The sequence below is a fragment of the Homalodisca vitripennis genome, chromosome 5 (assembly GCF_021130785.1).
Source record: "Homalodisca vitripennis isolate AUS2020 chromosome 5, UT_GWSS_2.1, whole genome shotgun sequence".
NCBI classification, from domain to species: Eukaryota; Metazoa; Arthropoda; class Insecta; order Hemiptera; family Cicadellidae; genus Homalodisca; species Homalodisca vitripennis.
The window spans coordinates 178,162,939-178,189,605 of record NC_060211.1 but is presented as its reverse complement, the minus strand read 5'-3'; the positions used below and the strand labels follow the sequence as shown (position 1 = coordinate 178,189,605).

At 34.8% G+C, this 26,667-nt stretch overlaps 1 protein-coding gene across 2 annotated transcripts in view; it reads right to left on the bottom strand.

The window, feature by feature from the left end:
• The window catches only part of LOC124363237 (protein saal1), a 104,782-nt gene that overhangs the window by 74,666 nt on the left and 3,449 nt on the right, over positions 1-26,667 (bottom strand). Inside the window, exon 2 of one of the 2 annotated variants that reach the window (XM_046818408.1) lies at positions 10,472-10,610. In XM_046818408.1, coding sequence (XP_046674364.1) covers positions 10,472-10,610 — 139 coding nt within the window. Of the gene's footprint in view, positions 1-10,471; positions 10,611-26,667 lie in introns of those variants that run through there. The other variant, XM_046818409.1, reaches the window with a different exon arrangement.

Here is a 26,667-nt window from a genome sequence, read left to right as displayed (position 1 = left end):
GACACAATTGTTGAAATTGATAAAGGTTTGAAATTCCAAATTTGACTTTGTTTTTGTGCTGAAACAGAATCATAACGTAGCTACAGTAAGAAGAGTTAATTCAATTTGAATGTTGAATTTAGCTCCAGTTCACCTGCCTTTTATGGCAGCATGTAGTATCTGTTCATCTAAAGAGATCGAAAGAAAGTCGATGACGAAATGAACCTTTTACCTTGGTCCTCTTCACCGTAGTCTTGAAGACTAGGGAGTCGTCAAAATCAATCTTGATGTCACTGACGGTGTCATGTGAATGTGTGGGGGTGTGTGTGTGTGTGCTCTTGGTGGCAGTCTTAATAATTTTATTTGATATGTCGAAACCAGATGAATTTTTAGGTGGTAGTTGATTGGTTTCCTTGTGTGATGAAGAAGTGGTTTAGTCTATTGTCGTTGATCATCGTGTTGTCTATTTCAAGAGATAGGGGCTTGTTTTTGTCGTCTTTAGTTGTTTATTATTGTCCAGATTTCTTTATTTTGGTTTATAGATTTTGAAATTTTGTTTAAGTCTGATGTATAGGCATTGTCGCATCTATAGGCCTATTGTCAGTTTTAGTGTCATAGTTCGGTTCGTGCTTTCTGTCGGCGTTCTTCAGGTCGAGGTGTAAGTTGTTTTGGGGGGGGGGGGGGTATGATAGGTTAAGCCCACTTTACCAAGGATGAAAATAGCCAGGAATCTGTTAGCTGTCTGTTCATCGTTTCGTGCCTTTACTTCTTTTCAATATCAGACACATCTGTGAATAGGTGAAGCGACAGTCACATTGTCTCATCAGGTGCAAAATCAAGTATGACGTTTCTGACATAATCTCTAAGCATGGTGGAGTAACCGAGTTTTGTACACATAATGTAGCTATGGTAAGAAGAGTTAATTCAATTTGTATATTGAATTTAGCTCCAGTTCACCTTTGCAGCGTTTCGTATCTGACACTGTCTCAGACTTGACTCCTGGAATCTGGAGTCATGTTCATCTGAAGAGATCAAAAGAAAGTTGGCGACGAAGAAGATTGAGACTGCCACTTTACCTATTTATAGGTGTCTCTGATATCAAAACGATGTAAAGGTTGTTTTAAGCTCCTTCGTCGCCTACTTAGTTTAGATCTCTTCAGATGAAAATTATTCCAGTTTCCAGGAGTCAAGTCTGAGACAGCCTCAGATATCAGACGCTGCAATGAAAGGAAGATGAACTGGACTGTGAATAGATCCCTGAGGGGGTGTAACTCAGATTAATTGAATCCGACAATTGGTTTGAAATTTTGACTTTTTGTATTCTATGTCTAAGAGTAGTAGTTCATCTAGCAGTATACTGTGGTCAACACAACTGAATGCTTTTGAGAAGCAGAGAAACACACTTAACGTGAAATTCTAACTCTCATCCCTCTAAAACCATATTTACGAGACTTGCTATTGCTCCCATGGTAGATTTGCCCTTTCTGAATCCAAACCGTTCATTTTAGAGCTGTTGTTTTTATTTGAAAATCAAAGCATTATTATCAAGAACAGTTTTTCAAATATCTTGCTAAAGGTTGGCAAAATTCAGACAGGCTGATAATTGTTGACACAAAAATGGTGGACACATTTAGGCATAGAGAAAGTACTCTTGCATTTGTACCATATCTATCTTACTGGATCTCTTCAGACAGTGAGAATAGGCAGACAGTGAATTGGAGTACTAGTACACAAAACACCAACTACAATTCATCTTTATTAATTTTATTATTTTTACTTTTTGTTTAGTGTATTTTTTTGGCTGATTAAATTAATTTAATTTCCAATTACAATTTAAGCCATAAATAATAAATGACTTAGGTATTCGCACACTATTAAATTGCACATAAAATTATGGTGTGGATAATCATTGACTTGTATACAATATAAGTAGGTTTTAAAGACACAATACAAATTTAGCTCTTGTGTCCCTTGCACATTTAAATATTAATCAATCAATCAACCAATCAACATTTTTTATTGCCATAAAATAAAGATCATTGACAAAGTCTCATTACAGCTTTCATTATAAATATAGCCAAGTCAGTTATAAAACTTAGATTAATTATATCTTAAGTTACACAAACATAAACCACAATACTCAAATACAGCCAGTGGCATTGGGGAATTTAAAATAAAATGTTTTTTAATCAGAAGAACTCGTCCAGTGCATAAAATGGGTTATCTAACAGCTATAAGTAATATTTATTCAAAAATATGTTTTTATTGTACTTTGGGACTAAGGGTAACAAATGGTTGTACACCCTCAATGCAATAACAGAATGGCTTTCAAGAGTTTTGCTCGATCTATTAAAATTAATAGATGCATGTAGCATTTTTATTCCTGGTATTGTGGGAGTGTTTTATACTACTAGGCTTTACTATTGAGGGTTTTGAAAGATATATTTCATAAGATCAATAAGATACAGGTTTATTATGGTCTGAATTTTACAAATAGTAAAAAGAGGTCTACCATGTTCAAGTGGCTGTGAGTTAGTAATAATTCTTATAGATTTTTTTTAAGGATAAGAATGTTATTAATTTTACTTGCATTGCCCCACACTACTAGTCCATGCCTTATAATGGATTGAAAAAGGGCAAAATAAGCCGTTCTTACATAATTTGTATTAACGTAGAGTGTAAGCCGTATGAGAAGATAAATAACCCTAGATAACTTAGTTGAAAGATAATTATTATGGGCATCACAATTAAAATTTCTGTCAATAATGATTCCCAAGCATTTACCATGATTAGATAGATTGCTTTGAGAGTTTACAGATTTTCGTAAACTGGACAGGATATTTTGAGTTTTGGATACACTAGATGGAAACCATTGTTTTTAAACCAGCTTGAATTAAAATTTCTGTCAATAATGATTCCCAAGCATTTACCATGATTAGATAGATTGCTTTGAGAGTTTACAGATTTTCGTAAACTGAACAGGATATTTTGAGTTTTGGATACACTAGATGGAAACCATTGTTTTTAAACCAGCTTGAAGCGTCCAATAAAGTATTTTGTGTTAGAGTGTTTAGTTTCTCAATGCTATTGCCTGTATTTAAAAATGTTGAGTCATCTGCATAAAGATTGTTATGGTAGAGACTGACAACGGCAAGTCATTTTGCTTTCTATTGCTTAAATAGGATTTTAGAAATGAGAGAGGTACACTGCCCAATCCATGAGTTTGATAATTTCATGGATTTAATGGTAAGATCATTGATATCAACACAATCAAAAGCCCTGTTCAGGTCACATAAAGTGGCCTGAGCAATTGCCTTTTCTTCAAAGGCTTGCGAGACATCTCTAACTAATTTGTCTAGGGCTTGAAAGGTAAATTTATTTCTCCTAAAACCGAATTGCATAGAATTTACAAGGTTGTTTGTTTCAAAATAATTAGAAATTTGCTTATAAACCAGGATTTCAAGTATTTAACAACAACCGGAACTATAGAAATGGGCGGTAACTTTCAGGTTTATTTTTTTAACCCATCTTAAACACTGGACAAACTCTTGAAATTTTATGTTCTTCAGGAAAATAGCTCTCATTGAAACAGAGATTAAAACATATTGTAACGAAACAACAATACCTGGAATAATTTTCTTTAAGACATTATTGGACACGTTGTATATGTCACTACTGCTAGAGTTGCTTAGGTTTTTAACAGATTTGATTATATCCTCGGGTCTGATATCTGTCCATTCAAAGGTTTCTGGTGGTAGTTTAATGTTACATTTTTGTAAGCATTCTTTTGCAGCTCTTGAAGTACTATGATAATTATTTATTTTTTCTGTAATTGTGTAGTATTTTTAAGTAAGTATACTTTATGTAATAAATTTAATGATATGATTGAATATTTTAAATTAGTGAGTGTACTATTTACTATATACATTCAAGCTTAAAACAGAAAAGAGTTTGTTCTATAGTTAATAAAAGGGAATTTTAATTTATTTGTTTAGTTTTATGTACTATAATGGCTACAAAATTTCATTATTGAATAGTATTCATATATTGATGAGAATTATTAAATAGCAAAGCTAGAGGTGTAATTCATGCATCATAACACAAAGGATGTTTAGATAGTGCAGATTCATGGACTGGAGGGCAACAACAGACCTAACTGTCATAACCCACGCAAGCCACAGGGCTGACTAAATCCTCTGGCCTCTTGTTGTTAGAGAATGTGTCATAAAAAGTGGGCAACAGGAGGTGGTCTCCAGGTCCTCAGGCCATTCACTTGTTTTTGTAATAATACCTAAATAGCTAAAATAATAGTCATGCATATCTGTGAATTTAAAAACAATAAATACTTAAAAAGTACACATAACTCGTACTGTATATATATATGTATATGTATATATATATATATATGTATATGTATATATATATATGTATATGTATATATATATATATATATTATATATATATATATATGGTATTTTAGAGAATCAATAACAAAATAAATAAATAAGAAAGTCAGATAAAATCACCATTTTTGCATTGGCAATTCTCAAAAATCCAGAACCAGCTGGAGGGTGTTTCTTCAAATAACTATCTTATTTAGCTGATTTAGAACATTACAAAAACCAGTAGTAGAGTTTAGTTTCCTACACTGGCTCGGATTCTACTCAAAGAAAGTGAGAAGTGCACAATGTTTTAATGAGTACGCTGTCAAGAATTCCATGACTTTGCGTCCTATCTGGAACTTTCTCAACCTTGTCTTAAGGGAGAAGCAGCCATGCCCAACTGATGTTGGACAGAATCTGCATGGGGACTGACCAAGAAATATGACAATTTTGGACTAACGCCAGAACATCAGAATGGTTCATTTTGTCTACACATACTCACACAGCTCCCAGCATCTGTAGCTCTGCTACCTGAGGAAGGAATCCTTTCTTGCTTGGTCTTTCTCAAGTTGCCCTCTAGCTTGTCTATATCTTCATGGATTAAAAAAAACCGTTCCCATACAGTTAAGACAGCATTAAATTCAAAAATTTAGAAAATATTTTTAATTTAATGCAGGTAATTTATTTTGAATTATGAGGTAATTGATAGAAATTAGAAAAAAATAACCAACTCATCTTTCAGAACTATATCACGTTACCCCAGAAAATACAATTGTTAAAATGCAACATGGAAATCACCCACAACCAAAACATAAAAAATAAATTATTTCATAATATTTCTGTACTAAATTAAGAAATCTGATAGGAGGCCCCTTTAGACAATAGACAATAGACAAGAATCTTTATTTGTAGTTTCTTCAAGAAATACAATGGCGTCAACAGAAATGAAATGATATTTTATGTCGATTGCTTTACAATATTGTAGAATTCGTTGATAGTGTAGACAGGTCGTTCCACTAGCCAGTCCTGGAGACGTCTCTTCAGTTCATTTCCTCTGAGGTTTTTGAGGTTTTGTGGAAGTGAGTTTAGAACTTTACGGCCCAGGTACGATGGTTTTTTACTAAAATGTGTTGTCCGATGGGTAGGAAGAGGGTAGTTTAATGCTCCTCGTGTATTGTATGAATGAATGTCTTCATTCCTGGGAAAGTCCATCTGGTCGGTGTAAATGACTGCTGCAAGAAGATAAAGTGCTGTTACGGTTAGGAGCTTCAGTGACTTGTAGGCATCTCTGCAGCTGTCTGTATGATTCAGGTTTGCAAGTGCTCTGACTGCTTTTTTCTGAAGGACTAAAACTTTATTCATGTTGCACTCAGATGTTCCTCCCCAAGATAGTATTCCATATCTGATATGGGATTCGACAAGAGCATAATAAGCTGCTTTGGCTGCATCTGTGCTTGCAATCCACTTTATTCTTCTTACCACGTAGATGCCTGATGAAAGTTTTTTGGTGAGGTTGTGTATGTGGTCATTCCATGAAAGAGGACTATCTATAGTTACACCCAGTAGCTTTGTTGTATTGTCAACTATAATATTGGGAGTTTCCGGGATTTGCTCATGTCTTCTGTTGAAGTTGATCTGAGTGGTTTTAGACGGATTTATTGCGAGATCGTTTTGAAGACAGTATTGCATTGCATTGTCAGTTGATGTTAAAATGTCCATGTGTAGTCCGAGAGGTGTGTCATTTGTAAAAAGTAGAGTTGTGTCATCTGCATATAAAATGGGTTGAACCCTGGGGTCATTAATGTAATTAGAAAAGTCATTGGTAAAGAGTATATATAGAAAAGGACCCAGGACTGACCCTTGGGGTACTCCTCTACTTACTGGAAGTTGTGTAGATCTATACACACATTTTTTCTTGTTCGCAATTTGTTGAATTTCAACAATTTGCCTTCGACCAGTTAAATAGCTGCCCAGCCAATCTTTTGATAAACCTTTTATCCCCAAAGTTGGTAGTTTTCTCAAAATGAGATCATGGTCAAGACAATCGAATGCTTTACTATAATCCAGCAAAACGGCCGATACAAGCTTCCCATCTTCCAGGTGATCAGTTATTTGTTCAATCAGACTTGTGAGAGCTGTGGTTGTTGACCTTCCTTTAAGAAAACCGTGCTGGTTATTTGATATCAGGCTGTTTTGTTCAAGGGGTTTTGAAATACGTGAAAGTGCTATTTTTTCTGCTATTTTTGAAAATGTTGATGTCAATGAAATCGGGCGATAGTTTTCTACTTTTGTAACTGGACCTTTTTTATGCTTCGGATATATTTTGGCAATTTTCAAAGAAGATGGAAAATGACCAGATTTGAAGGATTTATTGTGTTTATTTATTTTTTATTTATTATGTTTACCAATGGTGGTGCTAATTGTTTAGCACAGTGCTTTACAACTTTTGAAGGGACTTCATCCAGTCCACAAGAAAGCTTAGATTTGAGGGAGGATATCACTGATAGGACTTCTTTTATGGTTGTTGGTGTAAGATTCAATAGCTGTTCGTTAAAGTCTGGAAAGGTGAGTGGTTTGGTTATGGTTATGTTATCCAGTTTTTTCTATTTTCTTTTAGTGTGGAATCTGCTATTGTTGAAAAATGGTGGTTGAAGAAATTAGCTATTTGGGAAGGATTACTTAGCATATTCCCTTCTACTTCAAGCATGAGTTTGGGTTCTTCTTTTTGTTTAGACTGCTTTTCTGAATTTATAATGTTCCACAAGGCTTTGGGTTTGTTGTCTGAGTTAGAGATATATTCAGCAGTGACATTTCGCTTAAGATTTCTTAGCTTTAAATCATAAGCTTTCTTTTTTGTTATCATAAGTATTCTGTCGTTTTCACTTCCAGTAAGTTTGTACCTGCGAAGAGTGGTTAAAAATTCTTCTTTGAGCATAGCTGTCTCTTCGTCGTAGTGGACTCTCAGTTTATTTCTTGTTTTTATTCTAACCTGTTTTTTGGGGCATACTTTATATAATGTGTACCTTACAATTTGTTGAAAGCAGTCATAGGCCTTCTCTGTGTCAAGAGTTTCAAACACACTTTCCCAGTTTTCTTCTGCAAATTCACTTCTCAGACAGTTGAGGTTCTGAGTAGAAAAATTTCTCTTTTCACAAGCAGGTTTCTTGGAAGGTTGTTCGAATTCCACTTTCAGAAAGCAGATTTGACCAGTATGGTCTGAAATACCAGTTTGAAAAATTGTAAAGTCAACAGTGTCTTGTGAGATGTTTGTACAAATACAATCGATGGAGGTTGTTGATAGGTTAGTTATTCTTGTAGCTGGAAGGGGTAGCCGTCTAATACCGAAGGTCAGCAGTTCGTTTTCTAGAAGTGTGCTGTCTGAATTTACTGTTAGGCGATCTATATTTATGTCTCCTATTAAAACAAAGGGTTTGGTTTCAGGTTGGATTGAGGTAAGTATATTTGATAGAAAGTCAACGCCTAACTTCGTTTGTCCAGCTGGTGAACGATATACACCTAGTAAGTAGAAGGACTTGTTCTTGATGTTACATTTTGCTAATGCAGCTTCAAAAGTTAGTTCTAGACATTTGTCTGCTATGTCAATGGCTTCTACCTCTATAATTGATGTTTCACGGATATAGATAGCAACTCCCCCCAATCTGTGGTCTTCACTGCTATATTCTGTTACAAGATTGTACCCAATGATGTTGGTAAGTGACAATCTATCTTGGCTGAGACCGTGCTCTGTTAGGACTACAAGTGTTGGATGTAAGTCGTTTAAAAGGTGATTTATTCTTTCCACATTATTTTTTAGTCCTCTAACATTTTGGTGTAGGATAGTGATTGAGGTGGTTTGGTTTGTTTTTGTGCTGTGTTCCAAAAGGTTCTGGTGTTTGGTTTGTTTGTGATCGGTTTGTATTTTTCTCTCTTGTGGATTGTACCTAAAAAATGAGAATCATTTAATAGTGAGGTATGGTCTGATTCTTTGGATGCTGTGTGCGAGATATCTATGTTAAGATTGTGTGGAGAGTCCTGCCCTGCGGTTTTTGACAAAACATGTTCAACTTGTTTACAGGCAGGGGATATTGTCCCTAGGCTATGTATATATTTGTTCAGAAAGTCTTCATATGTTTCTTCTTTTTCCAGTTTAGTAGCAGTCATTGGTGGTTTCCTGTCTTTAACTTTGTGCACTGTCAGAGTGTTGTTTCTTGGTGGTCTAGTAGCCGTGACTTCCTCATAGTTTGAGTGTGTATTGTAATGCATTGCATTTGTGACAGTATTGCTTTTTTCTTTTACATGTTTTTTGTTTTTTGCTACCTGGAGAGAAATGCTGAACTGGTTTTGGCGCTGAACTGGTCTTATTTTACTTGATGCTAAGCTAGTTATTTTTGAAAAAGACCCTTTCCTAATAATAGGTGTGTTTTGTGTTACTTTCACAGATGTGTTTGGTTCTCTGGTTTATTTTGATTTTGCATTTGTTGGTGTAGCATCTGTAACTGATGTTCCACTTGGTCTTGACGGGTAGTTAGCTGAGTGAGTTGGTATAGTACAAGAGCAAGATTGCTTTGCTTGTGCAAGTCTGTACCAGTAGTTTGCGCTTCTGGAGAAGTAAATTCTATCACCTTGGTGTGTAGGTCAGCACTTAAAGTTTGCGTTTCCACATTTTTACTTACTCCAATTTTTTGATTTCTTGTATCTCAATTTGAGGTAATGTTCTTTTCAAGATTTCTAATTGTATTCTTTAAGTTACTAATTGTCTTTACATAGTCATCAATAAATTGTCCTTGTTTATTGTCGTGCTCTTCAAAAAAGGCTTGTGTGTCTAAGCGAAGTTTCTTTTCTTTTTCCAATTGGACTTGCGTTTCAGAAATATTCTGTAGTAGTCTTTCTATTTTATTGATTAACTTATTTTCTTCACTTTCCATCTTCTCAATCTTTTCTTCCAGAGTTTCTATTGTAGCTTCTAGTCTAATATTTTTCTCCTTCAGGAAGTTATTTTCTTCTAGAAGAGCTGCTCCTATCTTTGCGGCCATTTTTAATTTTTCATCATTATCTTCTAGATTGTGTAGAACGTTACTCTCATTCAGACTGCGTTCGAGTTCATCTAATGAGGTATACAAGACATCTGGGCTTTTGGAAGAGCTAGCTTTATATACCACTTCTGCTTCAGCTAGGGCTTTGTTAAATTTTCCATTTTTGAAATTTTCTGTTTGTGGTATACCGTGGATATGAACGTTTGTAGAATATAAAGATAGACAGGACTCTTTCACTGTGGCTGTTGTACTGTCGCCAAAAAATGTGACAGAAAATGTTACAGAAAATATTGAAGCTTTCTGCACTGTATTTTAATTGTTGCTATAAAATAGTTTCCCAACATCTTTAAGCTATGTGACAATTATTGGAAGTTCGTATATCTTATCACGCTGCTTCATAATGGAATATACTTACTTGGCCTTCAAAAAATGTCCTTCGGTAAGGAAATCATAAACCTTCCTTACAATTCTTGATGTAAATGATGAACATTAGAAATAAACCATCTCTGCTAACTGACATCTTTAGGATGAAATATATTTTGTCTCCAAAAGAAGTTCCTATGGTAGGAAATTATAAATATTTCTCAAAATATTTGAGGTATACAATAAACATGGACAGAAACCCCTATCTCTGCGCTTGTTTTTCAGTGTGGAAAGAAAACAAATTCCATGTTATTAATTCATGTAATGTAATCATGCATTCATAAGAACTGTTGTTTAATAATTTTTAAATTTATTATTTTTAAATAATACACAACAAAATTTAAAATTATTCAAGTAGATGAAAAAATATTATTCTTAATATCAGTTAATTATTTATTATCTGCTTAGCTGGAGACTTTAATCGATGAAATTATATAATAATTAATGACTTGTATCAATGCACATTTCTGAGCTAGTGTTGTGCTGAAATGTCACAAGATCAGATTTGTTCCCACGATAATTGTCGTTGATGTATCAGAGAGGGCTCCATACCCCTAATTTCGCATGATGAAATACCTGACATTATAAATAATGTATTCTATGATAAATCTTTTACCTTTCTTTAATTAATATCACATTTAAAAACAAACATACCTGAGAGAGTTGTATCAACACTCTGAGTACAAACCGCTCACTGTACACAGTATCTCCTATAGCATCTCCTCTGATTCTGTCACAGTCAATTTCCTCATCATTAACATCTGTCTCAACGTTCAATTCAAGCTCTTCTCTCCTGTAAGATAAAAATTTTAATGATTTCAAATTTTAAGTATACATGATCTAAAACCAACGATTTTTAATATCAGATTATAGTATTAGAGGCAAGAGCTAATTTGTACTGTAAAAGAAAACAACCTAGTTTATTATGACAATGATAGAGTAATATCCAGCAACATGTAAAAACATTGCCATTTCACTGATCCATACTTGAGAATATTCCCATTGCTTATATAGTACAATTGGAGTTATGTTCATAACTTTTTTTAAGGAGAGGTCGACCCCCTCTTAAGCCTTATTCTGCCCTTATCACCCACTGGCCTGTGGGAGGATCTTATCAAACAGAATAGGGGGAGGCTATCTCTAACTCGATCCAAAGTCCAACGTCTTAGATCCCTCAACCAATGGCACTTCCATAACTGGATACATAATTAATAGTTTGACATCTCCCTCGCCTTTTAGATTTCTCCAGACACTAAAAAATCACCTGACTGTCAAGCTGACCAGGTTTACTGCAGAAAATATACAGATCCCTGATGTCAACAATCCTAAGTGATAAAAAGGATTTAACAAAAAACTTCAGGCCTGTGATCGGAGAGGATAAAGCTACACTGTAATGTCAAAGTTAATGTTTTATCCTGACACCTAGACAGAGAGAATTTGCTGCTGTGAATATTCCATTGTGGTATATGACAGAGGAAGCTACATCCTATCATAGGTCTACAAACCTACCAACATTGCATCCAGCAACTACTGATCATAGCACTGTACCTAATCTAGAACTGTGACTACTACTCATTTACTGGTAGTTTTCAGTATGTATTTACAGAGGATGCTGCAGCCTCTCATCTGAGTCTTCAAACCTACCAACATTGCATCCAGCAACTAACTGATCATAGCACTCAACCTAATCTAGAACTGTGACTACTACTCATTTACTGGTAGTTTTCAGTATGTATTTACAGAGGATGCTGCAGCCTCTCATCTGAGTCTTCAAACCTACCACCATTGCATCCAGCAACTAACTGATCGTATCACTGTACCTAATCTAGAACTGTGACTACTACTCATTTACTGGTAGTTTACAGTATGTATTTACAGAGGATGATGCAGCCTCTCATCAGAGTCTTCAAACCTACCACCATTGCATCCAGCAACTAACTGATCATAGCACTCAACCTAATCTAGAACTGTGACTACAACACATTTACTGGTAGTTTTCAGTATGTATTACAGAGGATGCTGCAGCCTCTCATCTGAGTCTTCAAACCTACCACCATTGCATCCAGCAACTAACTGATCGTAGCACTGTACCTAATCTAGAACTGTGACTACTACTCATTTACTGGTAGTTTTCAGTATGTATTTACAGAGGATGATGCAGCCTCTCATCTGAGTCTTCAAACCTACCACCATTGCATCCAGCAACTAACTGATCATAGCACTCAACCTAATCTAGAACTGTGACTACAACACATTTACTGGTAGTTTTCAGTATGTATTACAGAGGATGTTGTCCTTGTACCTGCTGTCTTTGTAGGTTTCAAAAACTTTTTGGGATCGGGCATTGTCATTCCACAATAAACATGACCGTTGACAAAATAAGATGTTCTAGCATCAGCCAAAATGAATATTTTGATATCATACTTTGCCGGTTTGCTCTTCATGTAAACTTCGTGGCAGAAGTTGCTTCTGAATGCAACTAGCATTTCATACAACGTAGCATACTACATTTCGAAATAGTTTGATTTCAAAATGAACATGTTAAAGACATCTGATACAGCCGCTAGTAAATCACTTACCTTCCTGGTGTCTCTGGTTGATGCATCCTTAGTGTTAAACATACATAAAAATCTATTTTTGGACATGGTTGACCAAAAAATATCTACCTGTACCATCGGAATCAAAGTGCATTGATACGTCTTCACTACTGGATTTAAATACTCCAGCCAAGTACAAAAGTCTTAAAAAGCATCTAATTAAACCTTGTCTACATGAGCCATGTATCCACTTTTTAAACTTTCACTAGAATAATTAGCTGCAAGCTTAGTTATTTTTTCATGGATACGTTGAAGAATTTTCCAAAATGTTATCATCAATAATGACTGCAAGGGCTTACTGGCACTAGCATATCCTCTTATTCATGTTAATATACTAATGATATTGTGAGTCCGTATGCAACTAGATGGGGGAGGATCAAGACTTATTTATAAGGAAAAATTTTTTCACAATCATTTGATTTTTATGCCTCAGAATATATTGTAGGTCAGTTAAGTAAAATAAGGAATAAAAATATTTAATTGGTATAAGTCTTGGAGCTGTGTTCACAGGGTTCACACTAGAATGTGATATTAAGCCCTGGGTGCATTTTTTAATTATATTTGAAGTCAAGTGATAGTAAATTGAATAGTCTGGATCCAGAATATGAGGGTTTCTTTGTAAATAGTTCCATTTTGTAGACTGGTAAGGCAGTCATGTGTATTTCTTGTTTGATTGTTATGAAAATTGGCAAGTCTTTAAGTTCTGTACTGTAGGATATAGAATGATTTCCAAGATGTAGAATGCTGGTACTTTCAAGATTTTTATACTTTTCTAAGTCTGTCTACTACTGTCTTCACGTTGCAGTTCTACCATTGCTCTTTAAGTGCTTTTCTGTAGAATTAGGGCTTTTTGGAGATTATCACTTGATAAATCACCCCATAGCATTATGCTATGAAAAGAATGGCTTTTTAAAAGAGCATTGTAGACTGTTAAGGTAGCTTCAGCAATGTTAGTGGTCTTGGTCCTCTTAATAAGAAAATGGCAGTACTCAATGTGCAAAAAGAGTCAATATAGCCCAAATATTTCCACAATAAGCAGCTTTCGTGAATTTTGAGTTCACTTTCCTCTTACAAGCAGCATTTGAAATCTGATGCTGTTTCATACTTGAATCCTGAAATCTGGAGTCATATTTGTCTGAAAGGATCCAAAAAATAGTTAGCGACGAAGAATGAAGCAAAACCCCTCCCCCTGCATCGTTTCAACATCAAAGACAGACTACAAAAAAATAGTGCAGTTTGAGACAGCTTAAGATACCAGACACTACAATAAAAGAAAAGTGAACAGGAGCTAAATTCAACATTCAAATCTGGTGACTTTCTTCCAAATAACTCCTGAACTACTTGAGAGATCTGGAGTACTGAACTACTGATTCGTAGGCTACCTAACTTCTCCAAAAGGTGATTTTGGTTGAGGTAGTCAAATACCTTGCTAAGATCTAGAAAGGTGCTGGATCTATGTTGTGCTCTACTAAATCGACCAGTGCAGTTATGGTATATTTTCAACTAATAAAACTATAATATAATATCAAGTAGTAACAGTGAACATGTTGTCCTTCAAGTAGTAACTGGACAACTTCTAGATGTTGTTAAAGTCAGGTGAACACAATTTTACAATTATTTTTTAGATGTTGTTAAAGTCAGGTGAACACAATTTTACAATTATTTTTTAGATTGATGTAATTAGAGAAATTCGTCTGAAGTTTCTTAAATCATTTTTTCCTTGTTTATGCAACGGATAGGACTTTGAGCATTTCTAACTTACGAGGAAAAACACTTAGTGATAAAGATTTATTAATAATATCTACAAAAGGACCAAACAATTCACCTTGAGAGAGTTTTAGCAACTTCAAAGAAATATTATCTACCTCAGCTAAAGGTGATTTATTTTTTGAATTCATTTCTATAAGTAGGTGAGATGGTAATGATGGGTTACCTCTGCTCTGATAATCATTGAGGGAATGTTGGCTTTCAATATCTCTTCCACTACATTCATAAAATAGACTTCAACATCATCTGCTTCTCGGGTGCTATCTCTGTATAGTCCCATGTGATTTCTTCACTACTCTTCCTTACACTCAAGAGAGTGAAATAAGAATGATGATTGATCATACTCAAAATTGCTTTACTTTTGTTAATAGAAGCTGGATTAAAAGTCTGTTGCTTTGATAAAAAGGTTCCTGAAATGATCAATCTCGGGGTTCAAAGTGAGTCTAGTATAATGGTTTTTGTGAGTTGTTCTTCTGTATGGACATATATATATATATATATATATATATATATTATATATATATATATATATATATATAAAACACTATTGTCAAAGTGTTAACTAAGTGATCATATACACTATCAGAACTTGTTGCTTGGAATGCTCTTTCCCAGTCTTGAATGGCAATAAAGTCTTTGAACATTGCAAGACTGTGTGCACTTAAATTTCAATAGCTTGTTGAGGTATCGTAATAGATATGGACAGTATGGACAGATACTCCAGTATTGGCAACCTCAACATTGATCAAAAACTCTTCTATGTTATACATGTACAATTGTTGAAACGGAGATGTTTGTGATTCTAATATTGTGGAAGATCAAATCTTACAAGTCAAGTGTACATTAAATAAAGCAAGATACACTAATGTGCATCATTTAGATCCCTAAAGTCGTCAATATTAAGATCCTCAACAAAGCAGATATGCATTGGTTTTTTTGTAGTATTTTATCCAGTGCTTGAACAATAAATGTTACAATCCTGATGGCAGCCATTTTACAGATTAGCTCTTCACTTCAATTATTGATGTTATGATTTTCAACTGAGTTGCATGAATATGCCTATGACAGCTTATTATGCATTCTTTCACCCTCATATAATGTATGAAGTTGTGAGGTGGAACTAAGCAAGTGTTTACATGGCAAAAATGCCCTAAGAGGGTGTAAAGGTATACCAGACATTTTTCTTGTCATCACATTTTCAAAGATTTGTATGGAAAATGCAAATAAATGCACTCTAGATGCTTGAACTGGACTGAAAATCTGTTCAAAAAATTAACAAAACTTGAAATCAATCTCTGTAGGTGTGGGTGGCACGTGTAAAACAAACACTGGTAGAACAAACATAAACTGAAGACAAAATAAAAGACTATGAAGCCAAGATGAGCAAGATCTAGAGACATCCTTAAGACTAACTACTGAAGTTGGAGTGCCCTTCTTTGTGAGAACCAAATGCTAAAACAAGAACTTCAGAATATGACATAACGCTGACCAGTCTAAAATAAACTACAGAATTAAACATTTAAAATAATACCTACTTTCAAAAACAACTTAAGAAAACTATGACCAAGAAAAAGAGGAACTTTAAACTTGAAAAAAAGTAAAGGAACTGATAAGAGAATAAATTACTTAAATTCAATAAGAGTGCTGAATTAACTCAGGTAAGAGAGCTTTTTCTGTTAAATTCTCCGAAGTACTGATACAAAGTCAGACAATACTGAATCTTCGGCTCCAGGTTATAACTCTTCTCTGCTCCTTGAAATGACCTACATGAAATGAAGGCAAGACAGAATTTAAAATACAATTGAAACTCTGACAAACAAACTACAGAACCCTAAACCAGACAGAAATTAATCAGTTCTCTAGTACATTGTCTATTTTAGAAACAGTTGTATTACATAATTTCACACCAGCATAACGTAAAAAAATAAGCTCAGGAAACAAAAAGAATGACTTTAACATTTCTTTACAAGCAACTAAATATATGGAAAGAACTGCAATATTTGAACAGGGAAGAATGAAACTCAAAAAATCCAACGTAATTACAAGCTCAGTAATTGTAAATAGGATATTGCTCCCAGATGTTGAAACAAGATAGAAAGTTATCACTGATCTTAAAACTCTGCAATCAGCTTTAAAACTAGTAAAAAACTCCCCAATGTTCCCATGGATAAAAGAGAATCACTTGAAGTCTTTCAAAAAAGAAATATTGAACAAATCTTCAAAATAAATAAAATTACAATATTCCTACTGCGAAGCAGTTGACTAACACCGAGCTCATGGGTGTTTTTTCTGACACAAATGACACTGTGTTGGAATCTACTATATAAGAATTAGATTTACTAGCACAAAAACGATACTTCCAAGTGCCTTTTTTATGGAAGAGCTCATTGAAGAAAAGCAGAGAAAAGTCTACTCAGAGAAGACGTCTTTTCACAATTTCAAGATGGACAAGTCAAACTGTGCTACATCAAAATGTTGATAGGATCGGTAGTAGGATTAAGTGATTCAATCTTCTTCTGCATTCTTTATCACCTGAAATTGCAGTGATTACTAAACACGGACAAGGTGATGACATAATCCCTAACACCAGATTATTTGGCTATAGATTGGCCTTTGGGAGAAGATATCAGCAAAAGGTGTTGTGATCTATAAAAAAGGTACTCTATAAATCAAAACTGCCAATTTGAATGTTGGATTTAAAAGTTTACCATTAATTTGTGAGGTGGCAGCAGTATCCATCACGTTGAGTGCTATGGAGGTTCTGTAAATACTAGGAGTATAACACCCTCCTTTAAAATGCCAAGAAACTATCGTTCAAGCACTTGAGTTACTGTTATATATACTGGGACCTGCATGCTATGACGAAGAAGCAAAGCTGTTTAAAAAGAATAATTTTGGGAGACTTAAAGAAAGTACACACTGAATAATTCATAAAATGATAATCAGACCACTATTTGACTGAAAAAGCCTATGACCTAAAATTCAGTTCTCCAAGAAAGAAAAAGAGTGTGTCAGTAATTAGCTAATCTATAAAGGTAAAGCTGTTTGGCGGATAATCAATGGTGAGCAAAAATCTTCAAGTGGTTCATGCTATTAACTGACATTAAAGTCAATGGAAGAATGGTGTAAAATCCTGCAGATGTAGCTAATCACTTCAACAGATATTTTATAACAATAGCATAAGAAACCATTACAGTAAATAAACAGTCCTTATAATCAAGCTGAAACTACTCACAATCCCTGTGGAAAAAACTATGCATATCTAGAAATCTGTGACAATTGAAGAACGCGAATAAAATCAAAAGTTAAATCTTCAACGGAGTGGACAGAATCTCAGGCAAGAAACTGAAAGTAGCCGAACATGAACTTCTAACACCGTTGCTTCATGTTGTCCAGCTGACGTTTGCTAAGGGCGTGTTTTTACAAAAACTACAGACCTCTAAAGTTTTTCCTCTCTACAAAAAAAGCAGTAGACGAAATAGGAAATTACAGGCCCATCTCGTTATCTTTAAGATTCCAAAAAGATTGTACTATCTAGAATCCTCGAATACCTAAATAAATAACAACAATCTTCTTGGTAATAGGAAAATATGGATTTCTACAGTGTAGGTCCACTCTTATAGCCATGGTGAATATATTTGAACACATTGTGGATGGTATAGAAAATGGAGATAATGTCATGGGCATTTTTGTTGACATGAGCAAACCCTTTGATTCTTTAAACCACAAAACGATCATGACAAAGTTACACAATAGTGTTTCCGAGATATGACACTGCATTGACTTTGATTTTATCTTTCTAATCGAAATAAATTGGTTGAAATAACCCAGTCCATCAAAGACATCAGGTCCACAACCAGATCAGACTCTCAGCCCACGGTGAGGGGACCCACTCTTGTTTGTGCTGTCCACCAATGACCTGCCTGCAGTGACGGACCATCATGTACATGGATGACACCATCCAACTCACGTCTCAGAAGTCTGCTGAAATTCTCGAGATGCAAAAACAGTATCTGTAAGCACAGGGGAGGCAGCTTTAATAGCCTACTATGCCATTTTTGAGAGCCTCAGATCTTAAGGAATTTCGGTATAGGGTTGAACTTCTGCATGTAATTTACGAGTTCTAATCTTACAGAATAGAGCCATCCAAACTATAAAAAGAACAAAATTATAGGTGCAAACCAGTCTTCAGAAAATATTAAGAGTAAAACTATCTACATCCTCCAATCTATAACACTAACAGGACTTCTGGAAACAATAAACAATAACAAGATGTTCATAGTGCACCAGACATAAAATAGACTTTAATATGCTGGCCCATCACTTGAAGCCCGTCAAAGCAAAACCTTCCTATGCAGGAGCAGTTTTTCAATGCCTGCCCGCATCCTTGAAGGTCTTGAAGCTGAAAGAGTTAAAGAAGAAATTAAAATCTTGGCTAGCAGATAGACCTTTCTATAGTGTCAATGAATTTTCAACCTAGAAGGAGTGACTATGGCAATTGGCACATAAATAGAATCTGAGTTCCAAATACTGCAAAGCATGAACTAGCTGACTTCTGACTTTGTTAACTGTTTTTTTTTTCTCTCCCTCTCTCCCTCCTTCTCTCCCACTCACTCCCTCCCTCCCTCTATTATTTCTGATATTATTGTATTAAAATCACAATATTAATTTATACCAGGTTGTTGAATATATATATATATATTCAGAGTTCTGTGGTGTAATGGTAGCACATTCACCTGGTAAGTGAGAGATCCAGGTTCGAGTCCCGGCGGAGCAAGTACTTTTTGTGATTCAATGTTTATTGAAATTATATGTATATATAGTCTTACTGATATCCATTATAGGTATTTTAAGTTTATTATTTTATTGCTGGTTTTATATATGTATGTAATATGTGTGTGTGTGTGTGTTTATATATACAGGGTGTATATTATGTCTGGAAACACCCAAATATATCCTTTAATAATTTAAATATAAATTTGAAACCTCTTACAATCGTGATAGAGATTGGGCATCTACTTTTTGGAACAATGTTTTGTTATGTCACACCAACGGGGGACGTCCTGCCGAGGGTATCGTGAATATTCTTAATGGAAGCCTATACCTTGTGATACATAATTTTAAAGGTAATAGCTTACTGAATTGAATGCCACAAACCGCATCTCAAGGGAATTATTCTATCAGAAAATAGAGCATTTTTTAGTATTGAAAATTTACTGATGTTCAACAATGTAATTTTAACATGGTTCTTGCCACAAAATGTGTTACACTAATTTTTTAGCATTTTTTTAAATGTTCAATTAAATAAAAAAAAATTTTTCATTTTAAGCTGGTTCTATTAGCACAAATTTGCCAGTTTTTTATTACAGTACAATTATGGAAATACTTATGTTATTGATTTCTTATTACAAATAAAAAATAATGTATGCTGTTAGAAAAGTCTTACAACAAACGTTTTACCTGCATTTGGTGTCAAAGCAATTGTTCGAACTGTGTTCCTTCTACGGTTTGACAATGAGCCAATCTTGTGTAAAATGATTCGACAGAGTTGCCTAACATTTCTTCAGTTATCAAAGCAATCTCCTCTATAATCCTGTTTCTTAGGTCTTCCAAATTATGAGGCTTTCTTCTATAAACATTGGATTTTAAATGACCCCATAGGAAATAATCGATTGGTGACAAATCCGGAGATCTTGGAGGCCATTCGATTTCTCCTCTTCGGCCAATCCATTTATGAGGAAACCTTAAATCCAAATACTCTCTTACCTGTCTCCCATAATGGGGTGGAGCACCATCCTGCTGAAACCATACATTATCAAAGTATTCTCCTGATGCAATTTGAATAGCTGGGATTATTTCATTTTGGAGCATATTGTAGTAAAGTTCGGCATTTAAATTTCCATTGATGAAAAAGGGCCAAACAATTTTGTTACCTAAAATTCCACACCATACGTTCAGTTTTTGTGGTTGCTGTGAATGGGACTCAGTAATCCAATGTGGGTTTTCACTAGCCCAGTAACGGCAATTGTGCCTGTTAACATTGCCATTTAGGAAAAAAGTTGCCTCATCAGAAAATAGTATGTTGGTCAGAAAATCTCTATTGTCATCACATTTGCGCATCACAAGTTCACAAAACTCAACTCTTCTGTCGTAATCACTTAACTGTTGGACTAAATGAACTTTAAATGGTTTGTATTTATTAATTTTCAAAATCTTACTCACAGACATAGGGTGCATATCATGTTGCTGTGCAGCTTTTCTGAGCGATGTATGTGGGTCTTCAATAAATGTTTGCAAAACATCTAGTGCATGTTCTTCATCTGTTGCAGATTGTATCCTACCCGACTTTGGCCGATTACGTACACTACCTGTCATTTCAAAACGCTCAATAGTTTTTGATATTGTTGAAACACTTATGGGATTCCTTTCTGGGAAAGTGTCATTAAACAAATTACAAACTTCCCGATAAGATCTTTGACGATCGCCATATCCTCGCATCATCAACAGAGTAATTCGTTCTCTTTCAGACAATTCCATTAAAATGCCAAATAAAAACTGAACTACTGTAATTAGATAACTTGTTGACAGCAATGCTTCAGAGACACTGATTAACTCGACAGGAATGATATGACCTTTGTCCATTTGTAATTCCCAAGCTTAGACCTGTCTAGTGAAAGCTCCATGCTCAACAAACTGAAACCTGTAGACCAGATGATTAATAACACAATAATGTTTCTCATAGGCTAGTGACCTTTGTCTCTTTAAACCTTCCTGCTGACTGGAAAACACCAAGTACAGATTCATAAGTAATCAGAGAAAGTGACTCATAAGTTTTATTCATTGTAATAAAAACTGGTAAATTTGTACTAATGAAACCAGCTTAAAAATAAATTGTTTATTTAATTTTAATTGAACATTTAAAAAATGCTAAAAAATTAGTGTAACACATTTTGTGGCAAGAACCATGTTAAAATTACATTGTTGAACATCAGTAAATTTTCAATACTAAAAATGCTCTATTTTCTGATAGAATAATTCCTTTGAGATGCGGTTTGTGGCATTCAATTCAGTAAGCTATTACCTTTAAAATTATGTATCACAAGGTATAGGCTTCCATTAAGAATATTCACGATACCCTCGGCAGGACGTCCCCCGTTGGTGTGACATAACAAAACATTGTTCCAAAAAGTAGATGCCCAATCTCTATCACGATTGTAAGAGGTTTCAAATTTATATTTAAATTATTAAAGGATATATTTGGGTGTTTCCAGACATAATATACACCCTGTTTATATATATATATATATATATATATATATATATATATATATATATATATGTAATTTGTATACTATATGTATTATATGTAATTTTATATGATAATATTACCAAAATGTTACATGACAAAATCCCTCTATAGAGGAATGCTAATTTAAATTATGTGATTTGTTATTTTATTTTTATATATTATAAAAATAAAATAACAAATCACATTATTTAAATTAGCATTCCTCTATAGAGGGATTGTAAATTGCACTTTAATTGTGTCTAAAGACTAATAAATGTTTTCCACCAGTGGAACTTTAATGGTTTACAAATGGCTCTAAAATCAAAAGTGGCACAGGTGCTGGAATTGTGGGGGTGAGAACATGCAGGGAGCTGGTGGTTCCTACTGGTCCTTATCCCACAGTCTTTTAGGCAGAAGTCACAGCCATTATGGAGTGTGCTCGTGAAAATCTTCATCTGCAGTATAGGAGTAAGACGATTAGCATTTTCATAGATAGCCAGGCAGCATTGAAGACATTGGACTCTTGTGTATTCAACTCCAAACTTGTCTAGGATTGCTATCAAGTTGTTTCTTCCCTAGCCAAAATCAATAATGTTGCTGTTTGTCGGGTTTCTGGTCATGAGGGGATCTCTGGGAACAAAAGAGCTGATGTCCTGGCTTACTTGGGCTCAGCATCCAATATGATGGGACCTCAGCCATTTTGTAGCATTTCTAGGTGTGTATCCTTTGGGGCTGTCTCAGAATGGGTTCACACTGAGCATGAGAGAAAATGGAGCAGGGTTTGTTTGAGAATGAGCAGAATGGTTTTACAGTCACCTTCCCCTAGGGTAACATCTGACTTTTTCTCACTTAGTACATCTGTGTCTTCTCGGGTTGTGAGTCTAATTACAGGACACGGTCACCTGAGGAAGCTTCTTCAGAGTCAGTATACTTCGGGAGGATCCGCTCTGTGGAATGTGTGATGAGCCGGAGGAAACTGCTGAACACCTGCTCTTTGATTGCCCTGCCAATACCAAGAGAGCGGTATGCCATCTTTGGTAGTTTGTATAAGGGTGGTGGATTTCCCCAGGAGAACCTGATCAGTTGTTTTTGGTGGTTTGTAGAACTGGTGAAACCGTAGACTGGTAGGCTACATGGTGTGCTTCTGGGGTGTGCAAACGCCCTTGAGGCTTAAGTGCATGGCAATAGGCTGCTACATAGAAGAAGAAAGACTAATAAAGAATTTTGAATCCAGACAAGTTGTTAAGACTGTCTATATTTTGATGTAAGCCTGTTTACTTTATTGGAGACACATTGGTTGATTTGCTGATAGATTCTTAAATAGGAGCATTTTGAGTTGAATAATTTCTTTAAAAAATTGCTAGATGCACTTTTGAGAGATTGGTTTCCAACTCAAATTATGGTGATTATGTCAGGTCTTGTGCCTGAAGAGAGAAACAGATCTTCTATACAGCTGATAGGTTGAGTTACTGTCAGCAGTCAAACTGTTAGCATTTAATAACTTACTTTGGTTCTTTATAAGGGTGTATTCATTATTTACAAGTCCTTTATAAAAATCATTGTGTTTTTAAAAGAATTTTTCTCAAGATTCCTCCTTTTGCTTTATCTTGGCATGCAATGATAATTTCTTATTACTTAATACTTTATTGTTCTGTGGTTTCAGAATGTCTCTGATTACAGTAGAATTGTGTGATTATGATATGCACAATTTGAAGCATTTCAATAGTTTTAACCATTCAAAATGCTTCCAAATGAATGTGAATTTTAGTGCTAGATTTATGATGACATGACTGGGTAATCTATCTACCAAGATGAAGTAAACATTTGGTATTCTGTTTACTACAGTTCATCCTATTAGAATTTCTTTCTATCCTCCTCTTCTTCCCACTGAGCTGTCCAACTACAGCTCAGGTTAGTTATGAATGTAACAAATGATTAACAAAGCTGAGTTAAAATCCTTAAGTTAAAACCATGGTTTTGTATCCCTCTGGTATAGACATACGAGACTTATATTAATGCCCACACAGAGAGACAGAGAATATCTTTTATCCACAATCATCAAGATTCGGAGTCAATACAATTTTCAGATACAGGTAGAGTTAAAGTAAATTTGCAAAAGTTAGGTCATTGTTCTTCCAAGAGAGTAATTCGTTTGCTGAGTAAAACAGATGCTGCACAAACCATCTCTTCAGATGACATCTGAGAAGTACCACATGTTCTTCAGCTACTCTGGAAGGAGATTGAAGAATCTGGAACCTGTGTAGGAAGGCTTCTTTGCAAGCGGTGCTGTGCGATGGGAAGGAAGGCTGATGTCATTTGTATGCCTGGTTAGGTGCTAGTGGATGGCTGAATTTATCAGTGAGCTACTAGTTCAGGCTACCATTATATAGATGAGCCGCTTTGAAAGTGACCTATTTGACATTTCTTGCACAACCCCCTCTTTCACTGCTCGATCTATTTACTGCTGTTACTTTGCTTCCCTGTGTTTTGGAGCATCACGCTATGTTTTGTTACTCTTGTTGTTATGGAATAACACACATATTATTTATGTTAAGAACAGTCCATTGCATCTATTTAATATATTAGTATAATTAAGAAGTAGGCCTATTTTAACAAATGTTTGTTAACAACTGTTGTTATTATTATTGGGGTTGTAAAACAGCTGTTATGTAACACCCACCCTACGAGTGGTAAAGTGGTGACTGCTGAGTGGTTATAATAAATGTGGAGGGGGAAGTGAGTCCACCCTTCTTCACCCTCTCCACATCTCTATCTCACTCCCTCCCCTAACTGTTCACTTGAACAGGTCGCTTTCAAAGTGGCTCATCTACAGCTGCCCAGATTTAAGCTGACACCATGATCTGGATTTTCCACTCTTGGAAGGTCTTGCTACAACTTTCACAAAATCCCAGTCTAGCCATTGCTCTAATCACCCTCTTCTGGATAAGTAGGAAATCTCCAAATTGGAGCAGGATGATCCTCCCCACAGAGCGATATGGTAGGTCATATGCCTTGACAATGCCATAGGCTTAATAGTATTAATGATTTTAACAGATTATTATTCAGCATCAATGGTGAAATTATTAGCCAAAGTTGTTAATGATATTTCAAAATCATTAAATACACGTATTTTGTTCATCCTCTTAGACAAAACTATGGTTTTAGGAAGTGAAACTCAGAAATGGCAATGCTTTGTAATATCGCAAATGGAAATGACATCTTTTATTACATTTGTACAGTGCTTTTTGTTATATGAATGTTTTTCAGCATTAACTCTGCTTGTTAATTTATCTGATCATTATGTGATCAGTACAGTGGATAAACATGGTAATCATTACTCAACTACCATAGTGTTCACCATTCAACTCTAAAATTATCAACTATGAGTTTGATATAATCAAACTTTTGAAAAATATTTAACTATGTATTCGAATATAAGAATAGTTTATTAATTTTTCTAATTGATCACTGTTCAGAGTGACACTTCATTGTGCAATCAAGTGCTATTTTTAAATGACGAAACATATTTATATATGAACAAGAGTTACCTTGTGATTTGTAAATAGGTTATACTTCTTATATTCGGAATTAAGAAGTTATGCTTAGGTTGGTTTTGTTTGTTTATTAAATTAACGAAAGTTTTGGGTTTTTTTACATTACTTATTACGTTTGTAGAGAATAACAAGTAAATTGATTGCATCATTTTCAAATGTGCTTTTATCCTCACCGTTACTATTTACAAATTTTGCATTTTTTAACATACTGTTGTCCCCGTGAACAAAACAATATAGACTACTGTGTAAGGGGGTGGAGGGAAACGACTATCTTGTAACTAAGTAGTAGCATATCAAAAGTGGAATAATTAGTTTCTCAGCTCACAATAATCGGCGGAGTCATTTGTACCGACGTGAAACTGGCCATAGATTCTATCCATAGAAAGTAGTAGCATATCAAATGTGGAATAATTCGTTTCTCCGCTCACAATAATCGGTGGAGTCATTTGTACCGACGTGAAACTGGCCATAGATTCTATCCATAGAAAGTAGTAGCATATCAAATGTGGAATAATTCGTTTCTCCGCTCACAATAATCGGCGGAGTCATTTGTACCGACGTGAAACTGGCCATAGATTCTATCTATAGAAAGTAGTAGCATATCAAATGTGGAATAATTCGTTTCTCAGCTCACAATAATCGGCGGAGTCATTTGTACCGATGTGAAACTGGCCATAGCTTCTATCCATAGAAAGTAGTAGCATATCAAATGTGGAATAATTCGTTTCTCAGCTCACAATAATCGGCGGAGTCATTTGTACCGACGTGAAACTGGCCATAGATTCTATCTATAGAAAGTAGTAGCATATCAAATGTGGAATAATTCGTTTCTCAGCTCACAATAATCGGCGGAGTCATTTGTACCGATGTGAAACTGGCCATAGCTTCTATCCATAGAAAGAACGAGTGCCCAGACCTAGTTTATCAACTTAAACCCATACAAAATACATATTAATTTAAAAACGTGAAGATAAATACTAAATATAAAGATTTTAAATGAACAAAGACTTATTTAATGATAATAATCACCATTTATAGCGGCCATTTTCAGGACTATACTCATTTAACAAAAAAAGTTCTGAGAAACCCTGTAGATGGTCACAAGCCGATTTTGATAAAACTTTATATACACATTTGAGACAGTCTACTATACTACAATACAACCCTCATTCTTAGGTCGCATCTATTTTCGGAGCCACACCAATTTTACAGGCTATGTGCTAAAAAGTCAAATCTATTTTCTGAGCTATATTGATATTACATTACATATTACTGGAAAAACGTACCGGTATAGATGGCCGTACCTCAAAAACGTACAAGCAGAATTTTGCTCTAAGTTTTTGTGATAAAATAACACCACCGACTTTGACCGTGTTTCACCCAATTGCTGTGATGCATAGGCTATGCACTATAAATAGACTATTTAAAAATATGTTTCATATAGATTCACATATAATAAAGACTACCTGAAGGTTATACTTGAATAATAAAAAAGTGTTTTATTGTATTGTTTGCTTACTTATTATATCATCATTTCTTTTATACATATATATATTGCCACATATACAAATGTAATAAATGGGTAATTCTAAGCAATATATGGGTCAACCTGGATTTTTCTCATATTACAATATAATGTTCCAA